This window comes from Cetorhinus maximus, unplaced genomic scaffold (assembly GCF_964194155.1).
Source record: "Cetorhinus maximus unplaced genomic scaffold, sCetMax3.hap1.1 HAP1_SCAFFOLD_519, whole genome shotgun sequence".
In the NCBI taxonomy this organism is placed as follows: domain Eukaryota; kingdom Metazoa; phylum Chordata; class Chondrichthyes; order Lamniformes; family Cetorhinidae; genus Cetorhinus; species Cetorhinus maximus.
Genome location: NW_027596461.1, coordinates 82,610 through 100,935, shown reverse-complemented (window position 1 = coordinate 100,935; position 18,326 = coordinate 82,610). Strand labels below are relative to the sequence as shown.

The following is an 18,326-nucleotide window of genomic DNA, read 5'->3' as shown; positions in this document are numbered from 1 at the left end:
TGTCTGCTCCCTACAGACTCTCCTGGCTGGCGCTACAGTCGGAGTCTCCCCCCGGGCTCCAGAGGCCCACGGCTTTCGGTCTGGTGATGTCCCGCTGCACCCACGGGTGGTACAATATCTGGTGGAGGGTGGGACGTTTGGAGGGTTGCATGGAGAGGCACCATCGTATCAGCTCCTCGCACTCTGCAGGGGGAAGGGGGGAAGGAAGCACAAGATGGTCTATTAAAAATTGCATCGCGGGGAAGAAATGAATGTGAGAAAGAGAGAGAGAGACTGGAGAAGTCGGCGGTGCAGAGGGATCTGGGTGTCCTGGGACATGAATCTCAAAAAGTTGGTATGCAGATGCAGCGAGTGATGAGGAAGACAAATGGAAAGTTGTCCTTTATTGCGAGGGGGGGGATGGAGTATAAAAGTGGGGAAGTCTTGCTACAACTGGACAAGGCGTTGGTGAGGCCGCTCCTGGGTCACTGTGGACAGTTCTGGTCCCCTCACTTCAGGAGGGACAGACTCGCATCGGAAGCCGTTCAGAGAAGGTTCACTCGGCCGATTCCTGGGACGAAGGGGGTTTGTCTGATGAGGAAAGGTTGAGCAGGTTGGGCCTCTACCCATTGGAGTTTAGAAGAATGAGAGGTGATCTTATTGAAACATATCATATTCTGAGGGGAGGGGGTTTGACAGGGTGGATGCTGAGGGGATGTTTCCCCACCTCGTGGAGGGGAATCTAGAACGAGGGGAGGAGGGGGGCACAGTTTCAGAATGAGGGGCCTCCCATTGAAGACGGAGATGAGGAGGAATTTCTTCTCTCAGAGGGGGGTCAGTCTGTGGAATTCTCTCCCCCCCCAGAGAGCAGTGGGGGTCGGGTCACTGAATATATTCAAGGCCGAGTGAGACAGATTTCTGATCGGCGAGGGGAGTCGAGGGTTATGAGGGGGATGGACAGGGAAGTGGAGTTGAGTAACAATCGGATCAGAGGCGATCGTATTGAATGGGGGAGCAGGCTCGAGGGGCCGAATGGCCTCCTCCTGCCCCTAATTCTTGAGATCATAGGAAAGGAGAGACAGTGAAGGATGCTTTAAAACTAAAATCCCCTCTCTCCACCCCGTCTGCCACTTACCCTTGGAGATGCCGGAGGGCAGCTGGATCTCGCCTGCCAGGATCTCCACGTCTCGCTCGAAGGGGATGTCACCACAGACCATGACGTAGAGCAAGACCCCGAGGGACCAGACAGTAGCGGAGCGGGCATGGTAGCGCCTTTCACTGATGTACTCTGGCGGGCTGTACACTCTGGTGCCTGAGCATTTACATCAGAAAGAGATGGAAATAGGAGAGAGAGAGAGAGACAAGATTAAAACCTGACAACATTCACTGTGAGACTATTTACCCCACCCAGCATTGCTTTGGGGTTTTAATGCCCTGATGCCCCCAAAATACCCACGCCTGACACTCGCCCACCTGCCCTACCACCCCAGCCCAGTGCTAGTACCGAGGGAGCGGCGCACTGTTGGACGTTCAGTGCTGAGGGAGCGCCGCACTGTCGGAGGGTCAGTGCTGAGGGAGCGCCGCACTGTCGGAGGGTCAGTGCTGAGCCGTACTGTCAGAGGGTCAGTGCTGAGGGAGGTCCGCACTGTCGGAGGATCAGTACTGAGGGAGCGCCGTACTATCGGCGGGTCAGTGCAGAGGGAGTTCCACACTGTCGGAGGGTCAGTGCTGAGGGAGGTCCGCACTGTCGGAGGGTCAGTACTGAGGGAGCGCCGCACTATCGGCTGGTCAGTGCTGAGCGAGCTCCACACTGTCGGAGGGTCAGTGCTGAGGGAGCTCCGCAATGTTGGAGGGTCAGTGCTGAGGGAGCGCTACGCTGTTGGAGGGTCAGTTCTGAGCCGCACTGTCGGAGGGTCACTGCTGAGCCGCACTGTTGGTGGGTCAGTGCTGAGGGAGCGCCACGCTGTCGGAGGGTCAGTTCTGAGCCGCACTGTGGGAGGGTCAGTACTGAGCCGCACTGTGGGAGGGAATTGGCGTCTGCGCAACAAGTCTGGGATCCCAGGTGTCAGAGAGAGAAAGGAGGAGCCGCTGTGCCCCCAGCCTCTTCCGCGATGCCCCCAGGGAGTGTCCGGGCCCGGGTACTTACCACTGATATCGGTGTAGGCGGTGTCGCGCAGCAGGGCTGCCGAACCGAAGTCGATGAGCTTGAGCTCGTCAGTGTGCAGGTCGACCAGGAGGTTCTCGCACTTCACGTCCCGGTGCGCGACCCCACAGGCATGGCAGTGCCGCAGTGCCTCCACCGCCTGGCGGAAGAAGGAGCGGGCGCGTTCCTCGCTCAGCGGGCCCTGCTCGGCGATGAGGTCGCAGAGGTCCTTGGCGCTGGGCGGGCGCTCCAACACCAGCAGGAAGCCGGACGGCCTGGAGAACCAGTCCAGCAGGCGAATCACGCCTCGGTGCTCCGGCAAAGACACCTTCCACATCAGGATGATCTCCATGGGCACGGGGCGGTCATTCTGCAAGCAGAGGGCACAAGGATGGCAGGATTCAGAACATGGGCAGCAGGGAACAAGTTCGCAAAGAGAAATGGCTGGAGCTGTGGGTGGGAAGAGTCTGGTTTGTGGGTAGATGGAGTTGGGGGTGGGTAGGGTTTGGGAAGAGGCTGGTTTGGGGGAGATGATGTTGGGGGTGGGAAGTGGCTGGATTGGGGGAGATGGAGTTTGGGGTGGGTAGGGGGTGGGAAGTGGCTGGATTGGGGGGAGATGGAGTAGAGGGTGTGAAGAGGCTGGTTTGGGGGGAGATGGAGTTGGGGGTGGGAAGAGGCTGGTTTACGGGGAGATGGAGTAGGGGGTTGGAAGAGGCTGGTTTGGGGGAGAATGAGCTGGGAGTGGGAAGTGACTGGTTTGGGGCGAGTTGAAGTAGGGGTTGGGTAGGGGGTTGGGTAGGGGGTTGGGAAGAGGCTGGTTTGGGGGAGATGGAGTAGAGTGTAGGAAGCGTCTGGTTTGGGGGGAGATGGAGTTGGGGGTAGGCAGAGTTTGGGAAGAGGCTGGTTTGGGTGGGGAGATAGAGTTGGGGGTGGAAAGAGGCTGGTTTAGGGGGAGATGGAGTAGGGGTTTGGAAGAGGCTGGTTTGGGGCGAGATGGCGTAGGGGTTGGGTAGGGGGTTTGGGAAGAGTCTGGTTTGGGGGAGATGGAGTTGGGGGTGGGAAGAGGCTGGTTTAGGGGGGAGATGGAGTTGGGGGTGGGAAGAGGCTGGTTTGGGGGAGATGGAGTTGGGGGTGGGTAGGGGGTGGGTAGGGGGTGTGAAGTGGCTGGTTTGGGGAGATGGAGTTGGGGTTGGGAAGAGGATGGTTTGGGGGGAGATGGAGTTGGGGGTGGGTAGGGGGTGGGAAGAGGCTCGTTTGGTGGGAGATGGGGTTGGGGTGGGTAGCGGGTTGGGAAGAGGCTGGTTTAGGGGAGATGGAGTTGGGGTTGGGAAGAGGCTAGTTTGGGGGGAGATGGAGTTGGGGTTGGGTAGGGGGTGGGAAGAGGCTGGTTTGGGGGGGAGACGGAGTTGGGTGTGGGTTGGGGGTTGGGAAGAGGCTGGTTTGGGGGGAGATGGAGTTGGGGGTGGGTAGGGGGTGGGAAGAGGCTGGTTTTGGGGGGAGATGGAGTTGGGTGTGGGTTGGGGGTTGGGAAGAGGCTGGTTTGGGGGGAGATGGAGTTGGGGGTGGGTAGGGGGTGGGAAGAGGCTGGTTTTGGGGGTTGATGGAGTTGGGGGTGGGTAGGGGGTGGGAAGAGGCTGGTTTTGGGGGTAGATGGAGTTGGGGGTGGGTAGGGGGTGGGAAGAGGCTGGTTTTGGGGGGAGATGGAGTTGGGGGTGGGTAGGGGGTGGGAAGAGGCTGGTTTGGGGGGGGTTACACGTTGAGATTGATGTGCTATCTAAATAAAACTCACTTGTGGGTCGACCCCTGGTGACGAGTTCACCTTTAACAATTTTCTGTTGCGATGATTTAGTTTCCTGGGTTTTTCCCTCTAAACTGATGTCACGGAGGGAAAGCAAAGTAAACATTCCCTCAAAGGCAATGAGATCTAGGGTTGTAATAAATATATCACAGAACGAAGATTGAAAAGAAAGTCTTCATCATTTTTCACTGAATTGCAAACAAGAACCAGCTCCTCTGCACAAACACACTCACACTCACTCTCGCACACGCCCTCCAACACACACACACTCACACTCACTCTCGCACACGCCCTCCAACACACAAACTCACACTCACTCTCGCACACGCCCTCCAACACACACACACTCACTCTCACTCTCGCACACGCCCTCCAACACACACACACTCACACTCACTCTCGCACATGCCCTCCAACACAAATACTCTCATACTCACTCTCGCACACGCCCTCCAACACACACACACTCACACTCACTCTCGCACACACCCTCCAACACACACACACTCACACTCACTCTCGCACACGCTCTTCAACATACACACATTCACACTCACTCTCGCACACGCCCTCCAACACACACACACTCACACTCACTCTCGCACACGCCCTCCAACACACACACACTCACACTCACTCTCGCAATGCCCTCCAACACACACACACTCATACTCACTCTCGCAACGCCCTCCAACATACACACACTCACACTCACTCTCGCACAGGCCCTCCAACACACACTCTCTCACACTCACTCTCGCACATGCCCTCCAACACACACACACTCACACTCACTCTCGCACATGCCCTCCAACACACACACTCTCACACTCACTCTCTCACACTCCCTCCAACACACACACTCTCACACACACTCTCGCACACGCCCTCCAACACACACACTCTCACACTCACTCTCGCACACGCCCTCCAACACACACACTCTCACACTCACTCTCGCACACGCCCTCCAACACACACACTCTCACACTCACTCTCGCACATGCCCTCAACACACACACACTCATACTCACTCTCTCACACTCAGACACACACTTGCACACACTAAGACACACTCGCACACTCTAACATTCAGAGTTACTCGCAGACACACTCTGACACACTCTCACATTGAGTTACTTGCACACTCAGACACACTCTCAAACATTCTCACACTCAGTCACACTTGCACACACTCAGACACACACTTGCACACTCAGAGGCACACTTTGCGCACACTCAGATGCACACTCGCACACACTCAGACAGAGACAGGTTCACAAGTCTTATTGAAATCATTTTAAACTCACCAGACGACCCCAATCCACCACTTTCTTCCTGGGCACGTGTTTAACCGCCACCTGGCACAGAAACAGGATCCCAATTCATTCAAATGAGCTGACTTTAAACACTACATCCATATTGATATATTTTAAGTGAAGTTTCATACTGAGTTAACACACACCTTGTCTCCCTCCCCCCTATAGAAACATCAGCAACACCTGCAGGTGTAAACATTGATCCCTGGCAATTATTTTGGCTCTTCACTCCCCCCGCGACCCCCGGAATGTTGTAATGTTGTGCTCGCGTTTTACAATTTATTGCACTAAAAACGGAAGCTTCTAGATGGCAGTGTGTCTCTGTGTATGCCTGTGTGTGTGTCTGAGTGTGTGTTTGTGTGTGTGCGTGTTTGGCTGTGCATGACTGTGAGGATCTTTGTGTGTGTGAGTGAGTGTGTCTATGTGCATGTTTGTGTGTGAGTGTCTGTGTGAATGTTTTTGTGTCTGTGTGTGTTTGTGTCTGAGTGTGTGTGTTTATGTCTGAGTGTGTGTGTGTCTGAGTGTGTGTGTCTGGGGGCGTGTGTGTGTGTGTGCGTCTGTGTGTCTGGGAGCGTGTGTGTGTGTGTGTCTGAGTGTGTGTGTGTCTCTCTGTGTGTCTGAGTGTGTGTGCGTGTGTTTGCGTCTGAATGTGTGTGTGTATGTCTGAGTGTGTGTGTGAGTGTATCTCTGTGTGTCTCTGGGGGCGTGTGTGTGAGTGCGTGTGTGTGTCTGAGTGTGTCTCTGTCTGTCTGGGGGTGTGTGTGTGTTCGTGTGGGTGTGTGTCTCTGTGTGTGTCTGGGGACGTGTGTGTGTGTGTATCTGAGTGTGTGTGTGTGTCTGAGTGTGTCTCTCTGTGTGTCTGGTGGTGTGTGTTTGTGTGTCTGAGTGTGTGTGTGTGTGTCTGGGTGTGTGTGTGTCTCTGAGTGTGTCTCTGTGTGTGTCTGAGTGTGTGTGTCTGTGTCAGAGTGTGTGTGTGTGTCTGAGTGTGTGTGTGTGTGTCTGAGTGTGTGTGTGTGTCTATATATCGATGTGCTTATTACATTAATACCCTCCTTTCCCCCTCCTCTCTCACCGGAGCTCCATCGAAGGTCCTCACAGCCGAGAAAACTGTTCCGAAGCCGCCGCTGCCCAGTTTCTTGCCCACACTGTACAGTTTCTTGAAGCTTTCTCTCTTCTTCACTGCAGGAGGTGAGACAGAGAGAGAGAGAGAGAGAATTACACTCCATCCAATGATCCCAGCCTCAGTTTAACAAAGTTATGACAGACAATCAAACATCACATCAGACTGAAATTGTTCTTAGTAACAAAGGCTCCCGACCCTTCCCAGCCCACGAAACTCCAGCGAGAATTAATGAGTTTGCCCATTGCCTCTCTCGCTCACTCACATGTGATTCTGTCACCCCTTCTCTCTCCGTCTCTCTCTAACAGCTTTTTTGTGTGTGTCTGTGTCTCACTTTCTGTGTCTCACTGCTGTCTCGCTCTCTCTCGTTCTGTTTCTCTAGCTCTCTCTCTCTCTTTCTTTCTCTCTCACTCTCTCTCTCTCTCGCTGTCTCTTTCTCTCTCTTCCTTTCTCTCTCTCTGTCTCTGTGTCTCTCTCTTTCTTTCTCTCTCTGTCTTTTTCACTCTCTCTCTCCCTCTGTCTGTCTCTCTCTCTGTCTCATTCTCTCTATCTCTCTCTGTCTTTCTGTGTCTCATTCTCTCTCTGTCTTTCTCTCTCTCTCTCTGTCTTTCTTTCTCTCTCTCCGTCTCTCTTTCTCTCTCCGTCTCTGTCTATCTCCGTCTCTGTCTATCTCCGTCTCTCTGTCTATCTCCTCTCTCTGTCTGTCTCTCTCTCTCTGTCTCATTCTCTCTATCTCTCTCTGTCTTTCTGTGTCTCATTCTCTCTCTGTCTTTCTCTCTTTCTTTCTCTGTCTCTCTCTCTGTCTTTCTTTCTCTCTCTCTGTCTTTCTTTCTCTCTCTCTTTCTCCGTCTCTCTTTCTCTCTCCGTCTCTGTCTATCTCCGTCTCTCTCTATCTCTGTCTCTCTCTATCTCTGTCTCTCTGTTTCTCTTTCTGTCTCTGTCTCTCTCTTTCTCTCTCTCTCTTTCTCTCTCTCTCTCTGTCTTTCTTTCTTTCTCCGTCTCTGTCTATCTCCGTCTCTGTCTATCTCCGTCTCTGTCTATCTCCGTCTCTCTCTGTCTATCTCCGTCTCTCTCTGTCTCTCTCTATCTCTGTCTCTCTCTGTTTCTCTCTCCCTGATTCTCTCTCATTCTTTCTCTCCCTCTCCGACCCAATCAATCATCAATTAATGGGATCACCGAACCGAACCTCCCTCTCCCTCCTCCCTCTCCATCCGTCTCTGGCCCCCTTCGCCCCTGCCCATCTCTGTCCCTGTCTCTCTCTCTCTCTCTCTCTCTCTCTCAGTTTCTGTCTCTGCATCCCACTGGCTCTGGAGAACTCCTGCTCACTCCCCCTTCTCCCCCCAAACACCAACTTCTGGGGGGTGGGAGATGGGGGGAAAGACCCTGCGCGAACACTCGGGGAACTCACGATGTAAAAAACAACTTCCTACCTGGGAGCGATCCCTCGGCCGGTGTCTGGCTGCACTCAGTCCCCAACTTGGTAGACAGCATTGGCTCTGCGGGGGACGGTGTCGCTGCTGTTAAAGATTCCTCTGGGACAGAGAAAGATAGTCTCGTAATCGCTTCCAAAATAATTGTTTCTTTAAGGAAGAATTTTGCCCTTCCTGGGGAGAGAAGCACAGTTCACGTGTCCAGTGTCTCTGTCTCTTGACCAGAACTAAGGGAAAATAGAAGAGGGGGTGAAATATAAACTGGTTTAAGGGGGAGGTGGGTGGGACAGGTAGAGATGGATAGAGGGCCAGTGATAGGTGGAGGGAACCAAAAAAATGTCACGGGCCAAAGGATAAAGAGGTGTTGATGGTGGTGATATCAGCGAAGAAATGTGCTAATGGGGACATTAAGGGTAGAAAGCAAGACATGCAAGGTACAGATAGCCCAATGGATGGAAACACATTCCAAACAATAATGGCAATAGGTGGGAAAAGAAAAATATATAGAAATGTTTGTGGGAAACAGGGGGTGGGGATGGAGGAGAGAGTTCCTGACCGAAAGTGGTTGAACTCAATATTCAGTCTGGGAAGCTGTAAAGTGCCCAGTCGGTAGATAAGGTTCTGTTCCATCCATTGTTTTACCTCAGACAGAGTAAAGACCTCTTAGAACAGAGATGAGGAGAAACTTCTTTAGCCAGAGAGAGTGGGTGAATCTCTGGAATTTATTGCCACAGAAGGCTGTGGAGGCCAGGTCATTGAGTGTATTTAAGACCGAGATAGATAGGTTCCTGATGGGTAAGGGGGATCAAAGTTTATGGGGAGAAGGCGGGAGAATGGGGTTGAGAAACTGATCAGCCATGATTGAATGGCGGAGCAGACTCGATGGGCCGAATGGCCTAATTTCTGCTCCTATGTCTTATGGAGCGCCGCACTCTCTTTCTGTCTTTCTCTGTCTCTCTCTCTCTCTGAGTCTCTCTCTCTCTGTCTCTATCTCTCTCTGTCTCTGTGTTCCTCTCCTCTCTCTGTCTTTCTCTGTCTCTCTCTCTGTCTCTCCCTCTATCTCTCTTTTGGTGGCTCTCTCTGACTCTTTGAATCTCTCTGTAGGGGCTGACTGACTTGTTCCTATGTAACAGGCTTGAGAGGGCCTGAATGGCCTCCTCCTTTTCATGTATAACATGCTTGGGGGGCTTATTGCTTTCCCCTGTTCCTGTGTAACAGGCTCGAGAGGGCCTGAATGGCCTCCTCCTGTTCCTGTATAACATGCTTGGGGGGCTTATTGCTTTCCCCTGTTCCTGTGTAACAGGCTCGAGAGGGGCTGAATGGCCTCTGCCTGTTCCTGTGTAACAGGCTCGAGAGGGGCTGAATGGCCTCTCCCTGTTCCTGTGTAACAGGCTCGAGAGGGGCTGACTGACCTGTTCCTGTATAACAGTCTTGAGAGGGGCTGAATGGCCTCCTAATGTTCCTGTGTAACAGGCTCGAGAGAGGGGCTGAATGGCCTCCTACTGTTCCTGTGTAACAGGCTCGAGAACGGGGGCTGAATGGCCTCCTACTGTTCCTGTGTAACAGGCACGAGAGAGGGGCTGAATGTCCTCCTACTGTTCCTGTGTAACAAGCTCAAGGCGGGGGATGAATCGGCCTCCTCCAGCTCCTGTGTAACATTCTCGAGAGGGGGGCTGATTGGCCTCCTCCTGTTCCTGTGTAACAGGCTCGAGGCGGGGGATGAATGGCCTCCTCCTGTTCCTGTGTAAAAGGCTCGAGGCGGGGGATGAATGGCCTCCTCCTGTTCCTGTGTAACAGGCTCGAGGCGGGGGCTGAATGGCCTCCTCCTGTTCCTGCATAACAGGCTCGAGGCGGGGGATGAATGGCCTCCTCCTGTTCCTGTGTAAAAGGCTCGAGAGGGGCTGAATGGCCTCCTCCTGTTCCTGTTTGCAGAGACGTGTACACACACACACACACACAATATACCACTGACTGAAACAACGTTTAATTTTATTGAGTCCACACAAAACATCATAAATACGCAGGTAGTTTCTCTGGCATCAGCTCGATGGGCCGAATGGCCTGCTATGCTGTAACGACTGTCGGTTCACTAACTGACACCCCGATTTAAAGACAGTCTCGTGCTGCCATTCACAAGAGGGTTTCACGTTGAACCAGGAACATGATCTCAGCGGCACCCTCTAGGGCCTAGGCACAATACACGAGGATTTCCAGACCAGGGTTGACACAGCTGGTTCCAGCATTTCCCCAAAACCTCACCCAAGCTCGGGCCTCCCCTGGCGCTCTCCTCAAGGCACTGGCATGGCCAACGGCTCTCCGGTGCCATCCCCAACCTCACCAACTCCCCCTCAGCTATTTGCCCACAGCGTGCGTCACAATGCGATCGAACGACTGGTGCGTTGCTTTCTCCTTAAATCCAGGCTTCTTCCCTTATCCGTGTGCATGAGGATGCGGGGGTGGGGATGGGAGTGAGGAAGGAATCTCTCAATGCCCCACCCAACACCCTCTCCAGAAAAGTGCCAGGTCTGTAAAGCTCGGAAGTATCCTTAAGGGGAGAATGGAGAGAGATTGCGGCTGCTCATGGAAATCACGGTCGGAGGGTCAGTGCTGAGGGAGCTCCGCACTGTCGGAGGGTCAGTGCTGAGGGAGTGCGGCACTGTCGGAGGGTCAGTGCTGAGGGAGCCGCACTGTCGGAGGGTCAGTGCTGAGGGAGCGCCGCACTGTCGGAGGGTCAGTGCTGAGGGAGCGCACGTCTTTCTTTCGCTACGGTCAGTCTTTCTTTGTCTCCCTCTCTCTCTCTCTTCGATAAGGGGGGAATTGGATAAATACTGGAAGGGGAAAAACGTGCAGGGTTATGGGGGGGAAAGAGCCGGTGGGGTCGGGGGTGGGGGTTAGAGTGTGGGGCTAATTGGACAGATCTTTCAAAGAGCCAGCACATGCATGATGGGCTGAATGGCCTCCTCTTGAGCTGTGTCATTCTGTGATTGGACCAACGCCTCCGCCTTCAAAGGCTCCGACCCCACCTCCCCCACCCCCGTTCAACCTGCCCACCCCCCAACATGAGCTTTTGAAACCGAACCTGCCCGACTGCTGTTGAGCCTCTGTCAGGTCGTCGAGGTTTTGTTGACCAGCAGGTGGGAGCGTTTGCCCCAGTTTCATATTGGGCCATCCACAGGAGGAGGCCATTCAGCCCTTCGAGGCTCAAGGGCCTGAATGGGCCTCTTCCTGTTCCTGTTTAAAAGGCTCGAGGGGTCTGAATGGCCTCCTCCTGTTCCTGTGTAACAGTCTCAACAGCGGGGCTGAATGGCCTCCTCCTGTTCCTGTGTAACATGCTTGAGAGGAGTTGAATGAGCCTCCTCCTGTTCCTGTGTAAAAGGCTCGAGAGGGGCTGAATGGCCTCCTCCTGTTCCTATTTGCAGAGACGTGTACACACACACACACACACAATATACCACTGACTGAAACAACGTTTAATTTTATTGAGTACACACAAAACATCATAAATACGCAGGTAGTTTCTCTGGCATCAGCTCGATGGGCCGAATGGCCTGCTATGCTGTAACGACTGTCGGTTCACTAACTGACACCGCGATTTAAAGACAGTCTCGTGCCGCCATTCACAAGAGGGTTTCACGTTGAACCAGGAACATGATCTCAGCGGCACCCTCTAGGGCCTGGGCACAATACACGAGGATTTACAGACCAGGGTGGACACAGCTGGTTCCAGAATTTCCCCAGAACCTCACCCAAGCTCGGGGCCTCCCCTGGCGCTCTCCCCAAGGCACTGGCATGGCCAACGGCTCTCCGGTGCCATCCCCCAACCTCACCAACTCCCCCTCAGCTATTTGGCCACAGCGTGCGTCAGAATGCGATCGAACGACGGTGCGTTGCTCTCCCCTTAAATCCAGGCTTCTTCCCTTATCCGTGTGCATGAGGATGCGGGGGTGGGGGGTGGGGATGGGAGTGAGGAAGGAATCTCTCAATGCCCCAACCAACACCCCCTCCAGAAAAGTGCCAGGTCTGTAAAGCTGGCAAGTGTCCTTAAGGGGAGAATGGAGAGAGATTGCGGCTGCTCATGGAAATCACTGTTGGAGGGTGACTATTGAGGAAGCTCCGCACTGTCGGAGGGTCAGTGCTGAGGGAGCGCCGCACTGTCGGAGGATCAGTGCTGATGGAGCGCCGCACTGTCGGAGGGTCAGTGCTGAGGGAGCGTCGCACTGTTGGAGGGTCAGTGCCAAGGGAGTGCTGCACTGTTGGAGGGTCAGTACTGAGTGAGTGCTGCACTGTTGGAGGGTCAGTGCTGAGGGAGCACCGCACTGTCGGAAAGTCAGTGCTGAGGGAGCGCCACGCTGTCTGAGGGTCAGTGCTGAGGGAGTGCCACGCTGTCGGAGGGTCAGTGCTGAGGGAGTGCCGCACTGTTGGAGGGTCAGTGCTGAGGGAGCGCCGCACTGTTGGATGGTCAGTGCTGAGCGAGTGCCGAACTGTTGGAGGGTCAGTGCTGAGGGAGTGCTGCACTGTTGGAGGGTTGTTGCTGAGAGAGCGTCGCGCTGTCAGTGGGTCAGTGCTGAGGGAGTGCTGCACTGTTGGAGGGTCAGTGCTGAGGGAGCGCCACACCGTCAGAGGGTCAGTGCTGAGGGAGTGCCGAACTGTTGGAGGGACAGTGCTGAGGGAGTGCCGCACTGTTGGAGGGTCAGTGCTGAGGGAGCGCCGCACTGTTGGAGAGTCAGTGCTGAGGGAGCGCCGCGCTGTTGGAGGGTCAGTGCTGAGGGAGCGCCGCACTGTCGGAGGCGTCTTTCAGGATGAACAAGGGAGATGAACAAGGGGTGTGCAGTTCGAGTTCTCTCTGGCCCTGGGGCCAATGTTCACTGACCAGCCAGCCACTGCTGACAGAGCGATCAGGCGAGGTCCCCATCAGTCCTGAAAGTTCCTCCTCCTTCCATACGGTGACCAGCAACAGAGTGTGTCCATGCCCGGTCTGTCTGCTCCCTACAGTCTCTCCTGGCTGGCGCTACAGTCGGAGTCTCCCCCCGGGCTCCAGAGGCCCACGGCTTTCGGTCTGGTGATGTCCCGCTGCACCCACGGGTGGTACAATATCTGGTGGAGGGTGGGGCGTTTGGAGGGTTGCATGGAGAGGCACCATCGTATCAGCTCCTCGCACTCTGCAGGGGGAAGGGGGGAAGGAAGCACAAGATGGTCCATTAAAAATTGCATCGCAGGGAAGACATGAATGTGAGAAAGAGAGAGAGAGACTGGAGAAGGCGGCGGTGCAGAGGGATCTGGGTGTCCTGGGACATGAATCTCAAAAAGTTGGTATGCAGATGCAGCGAGTGATGAGGAAGACAAATGGAAAGTTGTCCTTTATTGCGAGGGGGGGGATGGAGTATAAAAGTGGGGAAGTCTTGCTACAACTGGACAGGGCGTTGGTGAGGCCGCTCCTGGGGCCCTGTGGACAGTTCTGGTCCCCTCACTTCAGGAGGGACAGACTCGCATCGGATGCCGTTCAGAGAAGGTTCACTCGGCCGATTCCTGGGACGAAGGGGGTTTGTCTGATGAGGAAAGGTTGAGCAGGTTGGGCCTCTACCCATTGGAGTTTAGAAGAATGAGAGGTGATCTTATTGAAACATATCAGATTCTGAGGGGAGGGGGTTTGACAGGGTGGATGCTGAGGGGATGTTTCCCTCCCCTCGTGGCGGGGAATCTAGAACGAGGGGGGAGGGGGCACAGTTTCAGAATGAGGGGCCTCCCATTGAAGACGGAGATGAGGAGGAATTTCTTCTCTCAGAGGGTGGTCAGTCTGTGGAATTCTCTCCCCCCCCAGAGAGCAGTGGGGGCCGGTTCACTGAATATATTCAAGGCCGAGTGAGACAGATTTCTGATCGGCGAGGGAGTCGAGGGTTATGAGGGGGACGGACAGGGAAGTGGAGTTGAGGAACAATGGGATCATACGCGATCGTATTGAATGGGGGAGCAGGTTTGAGGGGCCGAATGGCCTCCTCCTGCCCCTATTTCTTGAGATCTTATGGAAAGGAGAGACAGTGAAGGATGCTTTAAAACTAAAATCCCCTCTCTCCACCCCCTGTGCCACTTACCGTTGGAGATGCCGGAGGGCAGCTGGATCTCGCCAGCCAGGATCTCCACGTCTCGCTCGAAGGGGATGTCACCACAGACCATGACGTAGAGCAAGACCCCGAGGGACCAGACAGTAGCGGAGCGGGCATGGTAGCACCTTTCACTGATGTACTCTGGCGGGCTGTACACTCTGGTGCCTGAGCATTTACATCAGAAAGAGATGGAAATAGGAGAGAGAGAGAGAGACAAGATTAAAACCAGACAACATTCACTGTGAGACTATTTACCCCACCCAGCATTGCTTTGGGGTTTTAATGCCCTGATGCCCCCAAAATACCCACGCCTGACCCTCGCCCCCCCTGCCCTATCCCCCTGTCGGAGGGTCAGTGCCGAGGGAGCGGCGCACTGTCGGAGGGTCAGTGCTGAGGGAGCGACGCACTGTCGGAGGGTCAGTGCTGAGGGAGCGCCGCACTGTCGGAGGTTCAGTGCTGAGGGAGCGCTGCACTGTTGGAGGGTCAGTGCTTAGGGAGTGCCGCACTGTCGGAGGGTCAGTGCTGAGGGAGCATCGCGCTGTCGGAGGGTCAGTGCTGAGCCGCACTGTTGGAGGATCAGTGCTGAGCCGCACTGTCGGAGGGTCAGTGCTGAGGGAGCTCCGCACTGTCGGAGGGTCAGTGCTGAGGGAGTGCCGCACTGTCGGAGGGTCGGTTCTGAGGGAGTGCCGCACTGTCGGACGGTCGGTGCTGAGGGAGCGCCGCACTGTCGGAGGTTCAGTGCTGAGGGAGCTCCGTACTGTCGGAGGGTCAGTGCTGAGGGAGCTCCGCATTGTCGGAGGTTCAGTGCTGAGGGAGCTCCGCACTGTCGGAGGGTCAGTTCTGAGCCGCACTGTGGGAGGGTCAGTGCTGAGCCATACTGTGGGAGGGAATTGGCGTCTGCGCAACAAGTCTGGGATCCCAGGTGTCAGAGAGAGAAAGGAGGAGCCGCTGTGCCCCCAGCTGCTTCCGCGATGCCCCCAGGGAGTGTCCGGGCAGGGGTACTCACCACTGACATCGGTGTAGGCGGTGTCGCGCAGCAGGGCTGCCGAGCCGAAGTCGATGAGCTTGAGCTCGTCAGTGTGCAGGTCGACCAGGAGGTTCTCGTCCTTGATGTCCCGGTGCGTGACCCCACAGGCATGGCAGTGCTGCACTGCCTCCACCGCCTGGCGGAAGAAGGACCGGGCGCGATCCTCGCCCAGTGGGCCCTGCTCGGTGATGAGGTCGAAGAGGTCCTTGGCGCTGGGCGGGCGCTCCATCACCAGCAGGAAGCCGGCCGGCCTGGAGAACCAATCCAGCAGGCGAATCACGCCTCGGTGCTCCGGCAAAGACACCTTCCACATCATGATGATCTCCATGGGCACGGGGCGGTCATTCTGCAAGCAGAGGGCACAAGGATGGCAGGATTCAGAACATGGGCAGCAGGGAACACGTTCGCAAAGAGAAATAGCTGGAGTTGAGGATGGAAAGAGTCTGGTTTGGGGGGGAGATGGAGTTGGGGGTGGGTAGGGGGTGGGAAGAGGCTGGTTTGGGGGGGATACACACACTCAGACACACTCACACACACACTCACATTCAGAGTTACTCACACACACACTCAGACACACTCACACACACACTCACATTCAGAGTTACTCACACACACACTCAGACACACTCACACACACTCTCAAACATTCTTAGACTCAGTCACACTCGTGCACACTCAGACGCACACTTTGCACACACTCAGATGCACACTCGCACACACTTAGACAGAGACAGGTTCACAAGTCTTATTGAAATCATTTTAAACTCACCAGACGACCCCAATCCACCACTTTCTTCCTGGGCACGTGTTTAACCGCCACCTGGCACAGAAACAGGATCCCAATTCATTCAAACCAGCTGACTTTAAACACTACATCCATATTGATATATTTTAAGTGAAGTTTCATACTGAGTTAACACACACCTTGTCTCCCTCCCCCCTATAGAAACATCAGCAACACCTGCAGGTGTAAACATTGATCCCTGGGAATTATTTTGGCTCTTCACTCCCCCCGCGACCCCCGGAATGTTGTAATGTTGTGCTCGCGTTTTACAATTTATTGCACTAAAAACGGAAGCTTCTAGATGGCAGTGTGTCTCTGTGTATGCCTGTGGGTGTGTCTGAGTGTGTGCTTGTGTGTGTGCGTGTTTGGCTGTACATGACTGTGAGGATCTCTGTGTGTGTGAGTGAGTGTGTCTATGTGCATGTTTGTGTGAGTGAGTGTCTGTGTGAATGTTTTTGTGTCTGTGTGTCTGTGTGAATGTTTTTGCATCTGTGTGTCTGTGTGTGTTTGTGTCTGAGTGTGTGTGTGTCTGAGTGTGTGTGTCTGGGGGCGTGTGTGTGTCTGTGTGTCTGGGAGCATGTGTGTGTGTGTGTCTGAGTGTGTGCGTGTCTCTCTGTGTGTCTGAGTGTGTGTGCGTGTGTTTGTGTCTGAATGTGTGTGTGTGTGTCTGAGTGTGTGTGTGAGTGTAACTCTGTGTGTGTCTGGGGGCGTGTGTGTGAGTGCATGTGTGTGTCTGAGTGTGTGTGTGTGTCTGAGTGCATCTCTCTGTGTCTGGATGTGTGTGTGTGTGTGTCTGAGTGTGTCTCTGTGTGTCTGGGGGTCTGTGTGTGTTTGTGTCTTTGTGTGTGTCTGGGGACGTGTGTGTGTGTGTCTGAGTGTGTGTGTGTGTCTGGGTGTGTGTGTGTGTCTGAGTGTGTCTCTGAGTGTGTCTCTGAGTGTGTCTCTGTGTGTGTCTGAGTGCGTGTGTCTGTCTGGGTGTGTGTGTGTCTGAGTGTGTCTCTGTGTGTGTCTGAGTGTGTCTCTGTGTGTGTCTGAGTGTGTGTGTGTGTCTGAGTGTGTCTCTGTGTGTGTCTGAGTGTGTGTGTGTGTCTGGGGGTGTGTGTGTCTATATATCGATGTGCTTATTACATTAATACCCTCCTTTCCCCCCTCCTCTCTCACCAGAGCTCCATCGAAGATCCTCACAGCCGAGAAAACTGTTCCGAAGCCGCCGCTGCCCAGTTTCTTGCCCACACTGTACAGTTTCTTGAAGCTTTCTCTCTTCTTCACTGCAGGAGGTGAGGCAGAGAGAGAGAGAGAGAGAATTACACTCCATCCAATGATCCCAGCCTCAGTTTAACAAAGTTATGACAGACAATCAAACATCACATCAGACTGAAATTGTTCTTAGTAACAAAGGCTCCCGACCCTTCCCAGCCCACGAAACTCAAGCGAGAATTAATGAGTTTGCCCATTGCCTCTCTCGCTCACTCACATGTGATTCTGTCACCCCTTCTCTCTCCGTCTCTCTCTAACAGCTTTTTTGTGTGTGTCTGTGTCTCACTTTCTGTGTCTCACTGCTGTCTCGCTCTCTCTCGTTCTGTTTCTCTAGCTCTCTCTCTCTGTCTCTTTCTTTCTGTCTCTTTCTTTCTATCTCTGTCTCTCTCTCTCGCTGACTCTTTCTCTCTCTTCCTTTCTCTCTCTTCCCTCCTCTCTCTTCCTTTCTCTCTGTATCTGTGTCTCTCTCTTTCTTTCTCTCTTTTTTTTTCACTCTCTCTCTCTCCCTCTGTCTGTCTCTCTCTCTGTCTCATTCTCTCTATCTCTCTCTGTCTTTCTGTGTCTCATTCTCTCTCTGTCTTCCTCTCTTTCGTTCTCTGTCTCTCTCTCTGTCTTTCTTTCTCTCTCTCTGTCTTTCTTTCTCTCTCTCTGTCTCTCTTTCTCTCTCCGTCTCTCTTTCTCTCTCCGTCTCTATCTATCTCCGTCTCTGTCTATCTCCGTCTCTCTGTCTATCTCCGTCTCTCTGTCTATCTCTGTCTCTCTCTATCTCTGTCTCTCTGTTTCTCTTTCTGTCTCTGTCTCTCTCTTTCTCTCTCTCTCTTTCTCTCTCTCTCTCTCTGTCTTTCTTTCTCTCTCTCTGTCTTTCTTTCTCTCTCCGTCTCTCTTTCTCTCTCCGTCTCTTTCTATCTCCGTCTCTGTCTATCTCCGTCTCTCTGTCTATCTCCGTCTCTGTCTATCTCCGTCTCTCTGTCTATCTCTGTCTCTCTCTCTGTTTCTCTCTCCCTGTTTCTCTCTCATCCTTCCTCTCCCTCTCCGACCCAATCAATCATCAATTAATGGGATCACCGAACCCAACCTCCCTCTCCCTCTCCATCCGTCTCTGGCCCCCTCCGCCCCAGCCCATCTCTGTCCCTGTCTCTCTCTCTCTCTCTCTCTCTCAGTTCCTGTCTCTGCATCCCACTGGCTCTGGAGAACTCCTGCTCACTCCCCCTTCTCCCCCAAACACCAACTTCTGGGGGGTGGGAGATGGGGGGAAAGACCCTGCGCGAACACTCGGGGAACTCACGATGTAAAAAACAATTTCCTACCTGGGAGCGATCCCTCGGCCGGTGTCTGGCTGCACTCAGTCCCCAACTTGGTAGACAGCAT

General features: G+C 54.2%; 2 protein-coding genes across 2 annotated transcripts; both read right to left on the bottom strand.

Annotated features, from left to right (window-relative positions):
• On the bottom strand, nt 1–11,721 carry LOC144673937 (serine/threonine-protein kinase pim-3-like). The gene is made up of 6 exons (XM_078535530.1): nt 11,536–11,721; nt 6,312–6,479; nt 5,231–5,281; nt 2,126–2,492; nt 1,115–1,291; nt 1–183 (listed from the first exon to the last, which is right to left on the bottom strand). Exons 1-6 carry the CDS (start codon nt 11,719–11,721, stop codon nt 11–13), a joined length of 1,122 nt encoding a protein of 373 aa, XP_078391656.1. The 3' UTR covers nt 1–10.
• An 851-nt stretch (nt 11,722–12,572) lies between these two features.
• LOC144673943 (serine/threonine-protein kinase pim-3-like) lies at nt 12,573–18,326 on the bottom strand. The gene is made up of 6 exons (XM_078535535.1): nt 18,266–18,326; nt 16,863–16,978; nt 15,687–15,737; nt 14,897–15,263; nt 13,879–14,055; nt 12,573–12,948 (listed from the first exon to the last, which is right to left on the bottom strand). Exons 1-6 carry the CDS (start codon nt 18,324–18,326, stop codon nt 12,776–12,778), a joined length of 945 nt encoding a protein of 314 aa, XP_078391661.1. The 3' UTR covers nt 12,573–12,775.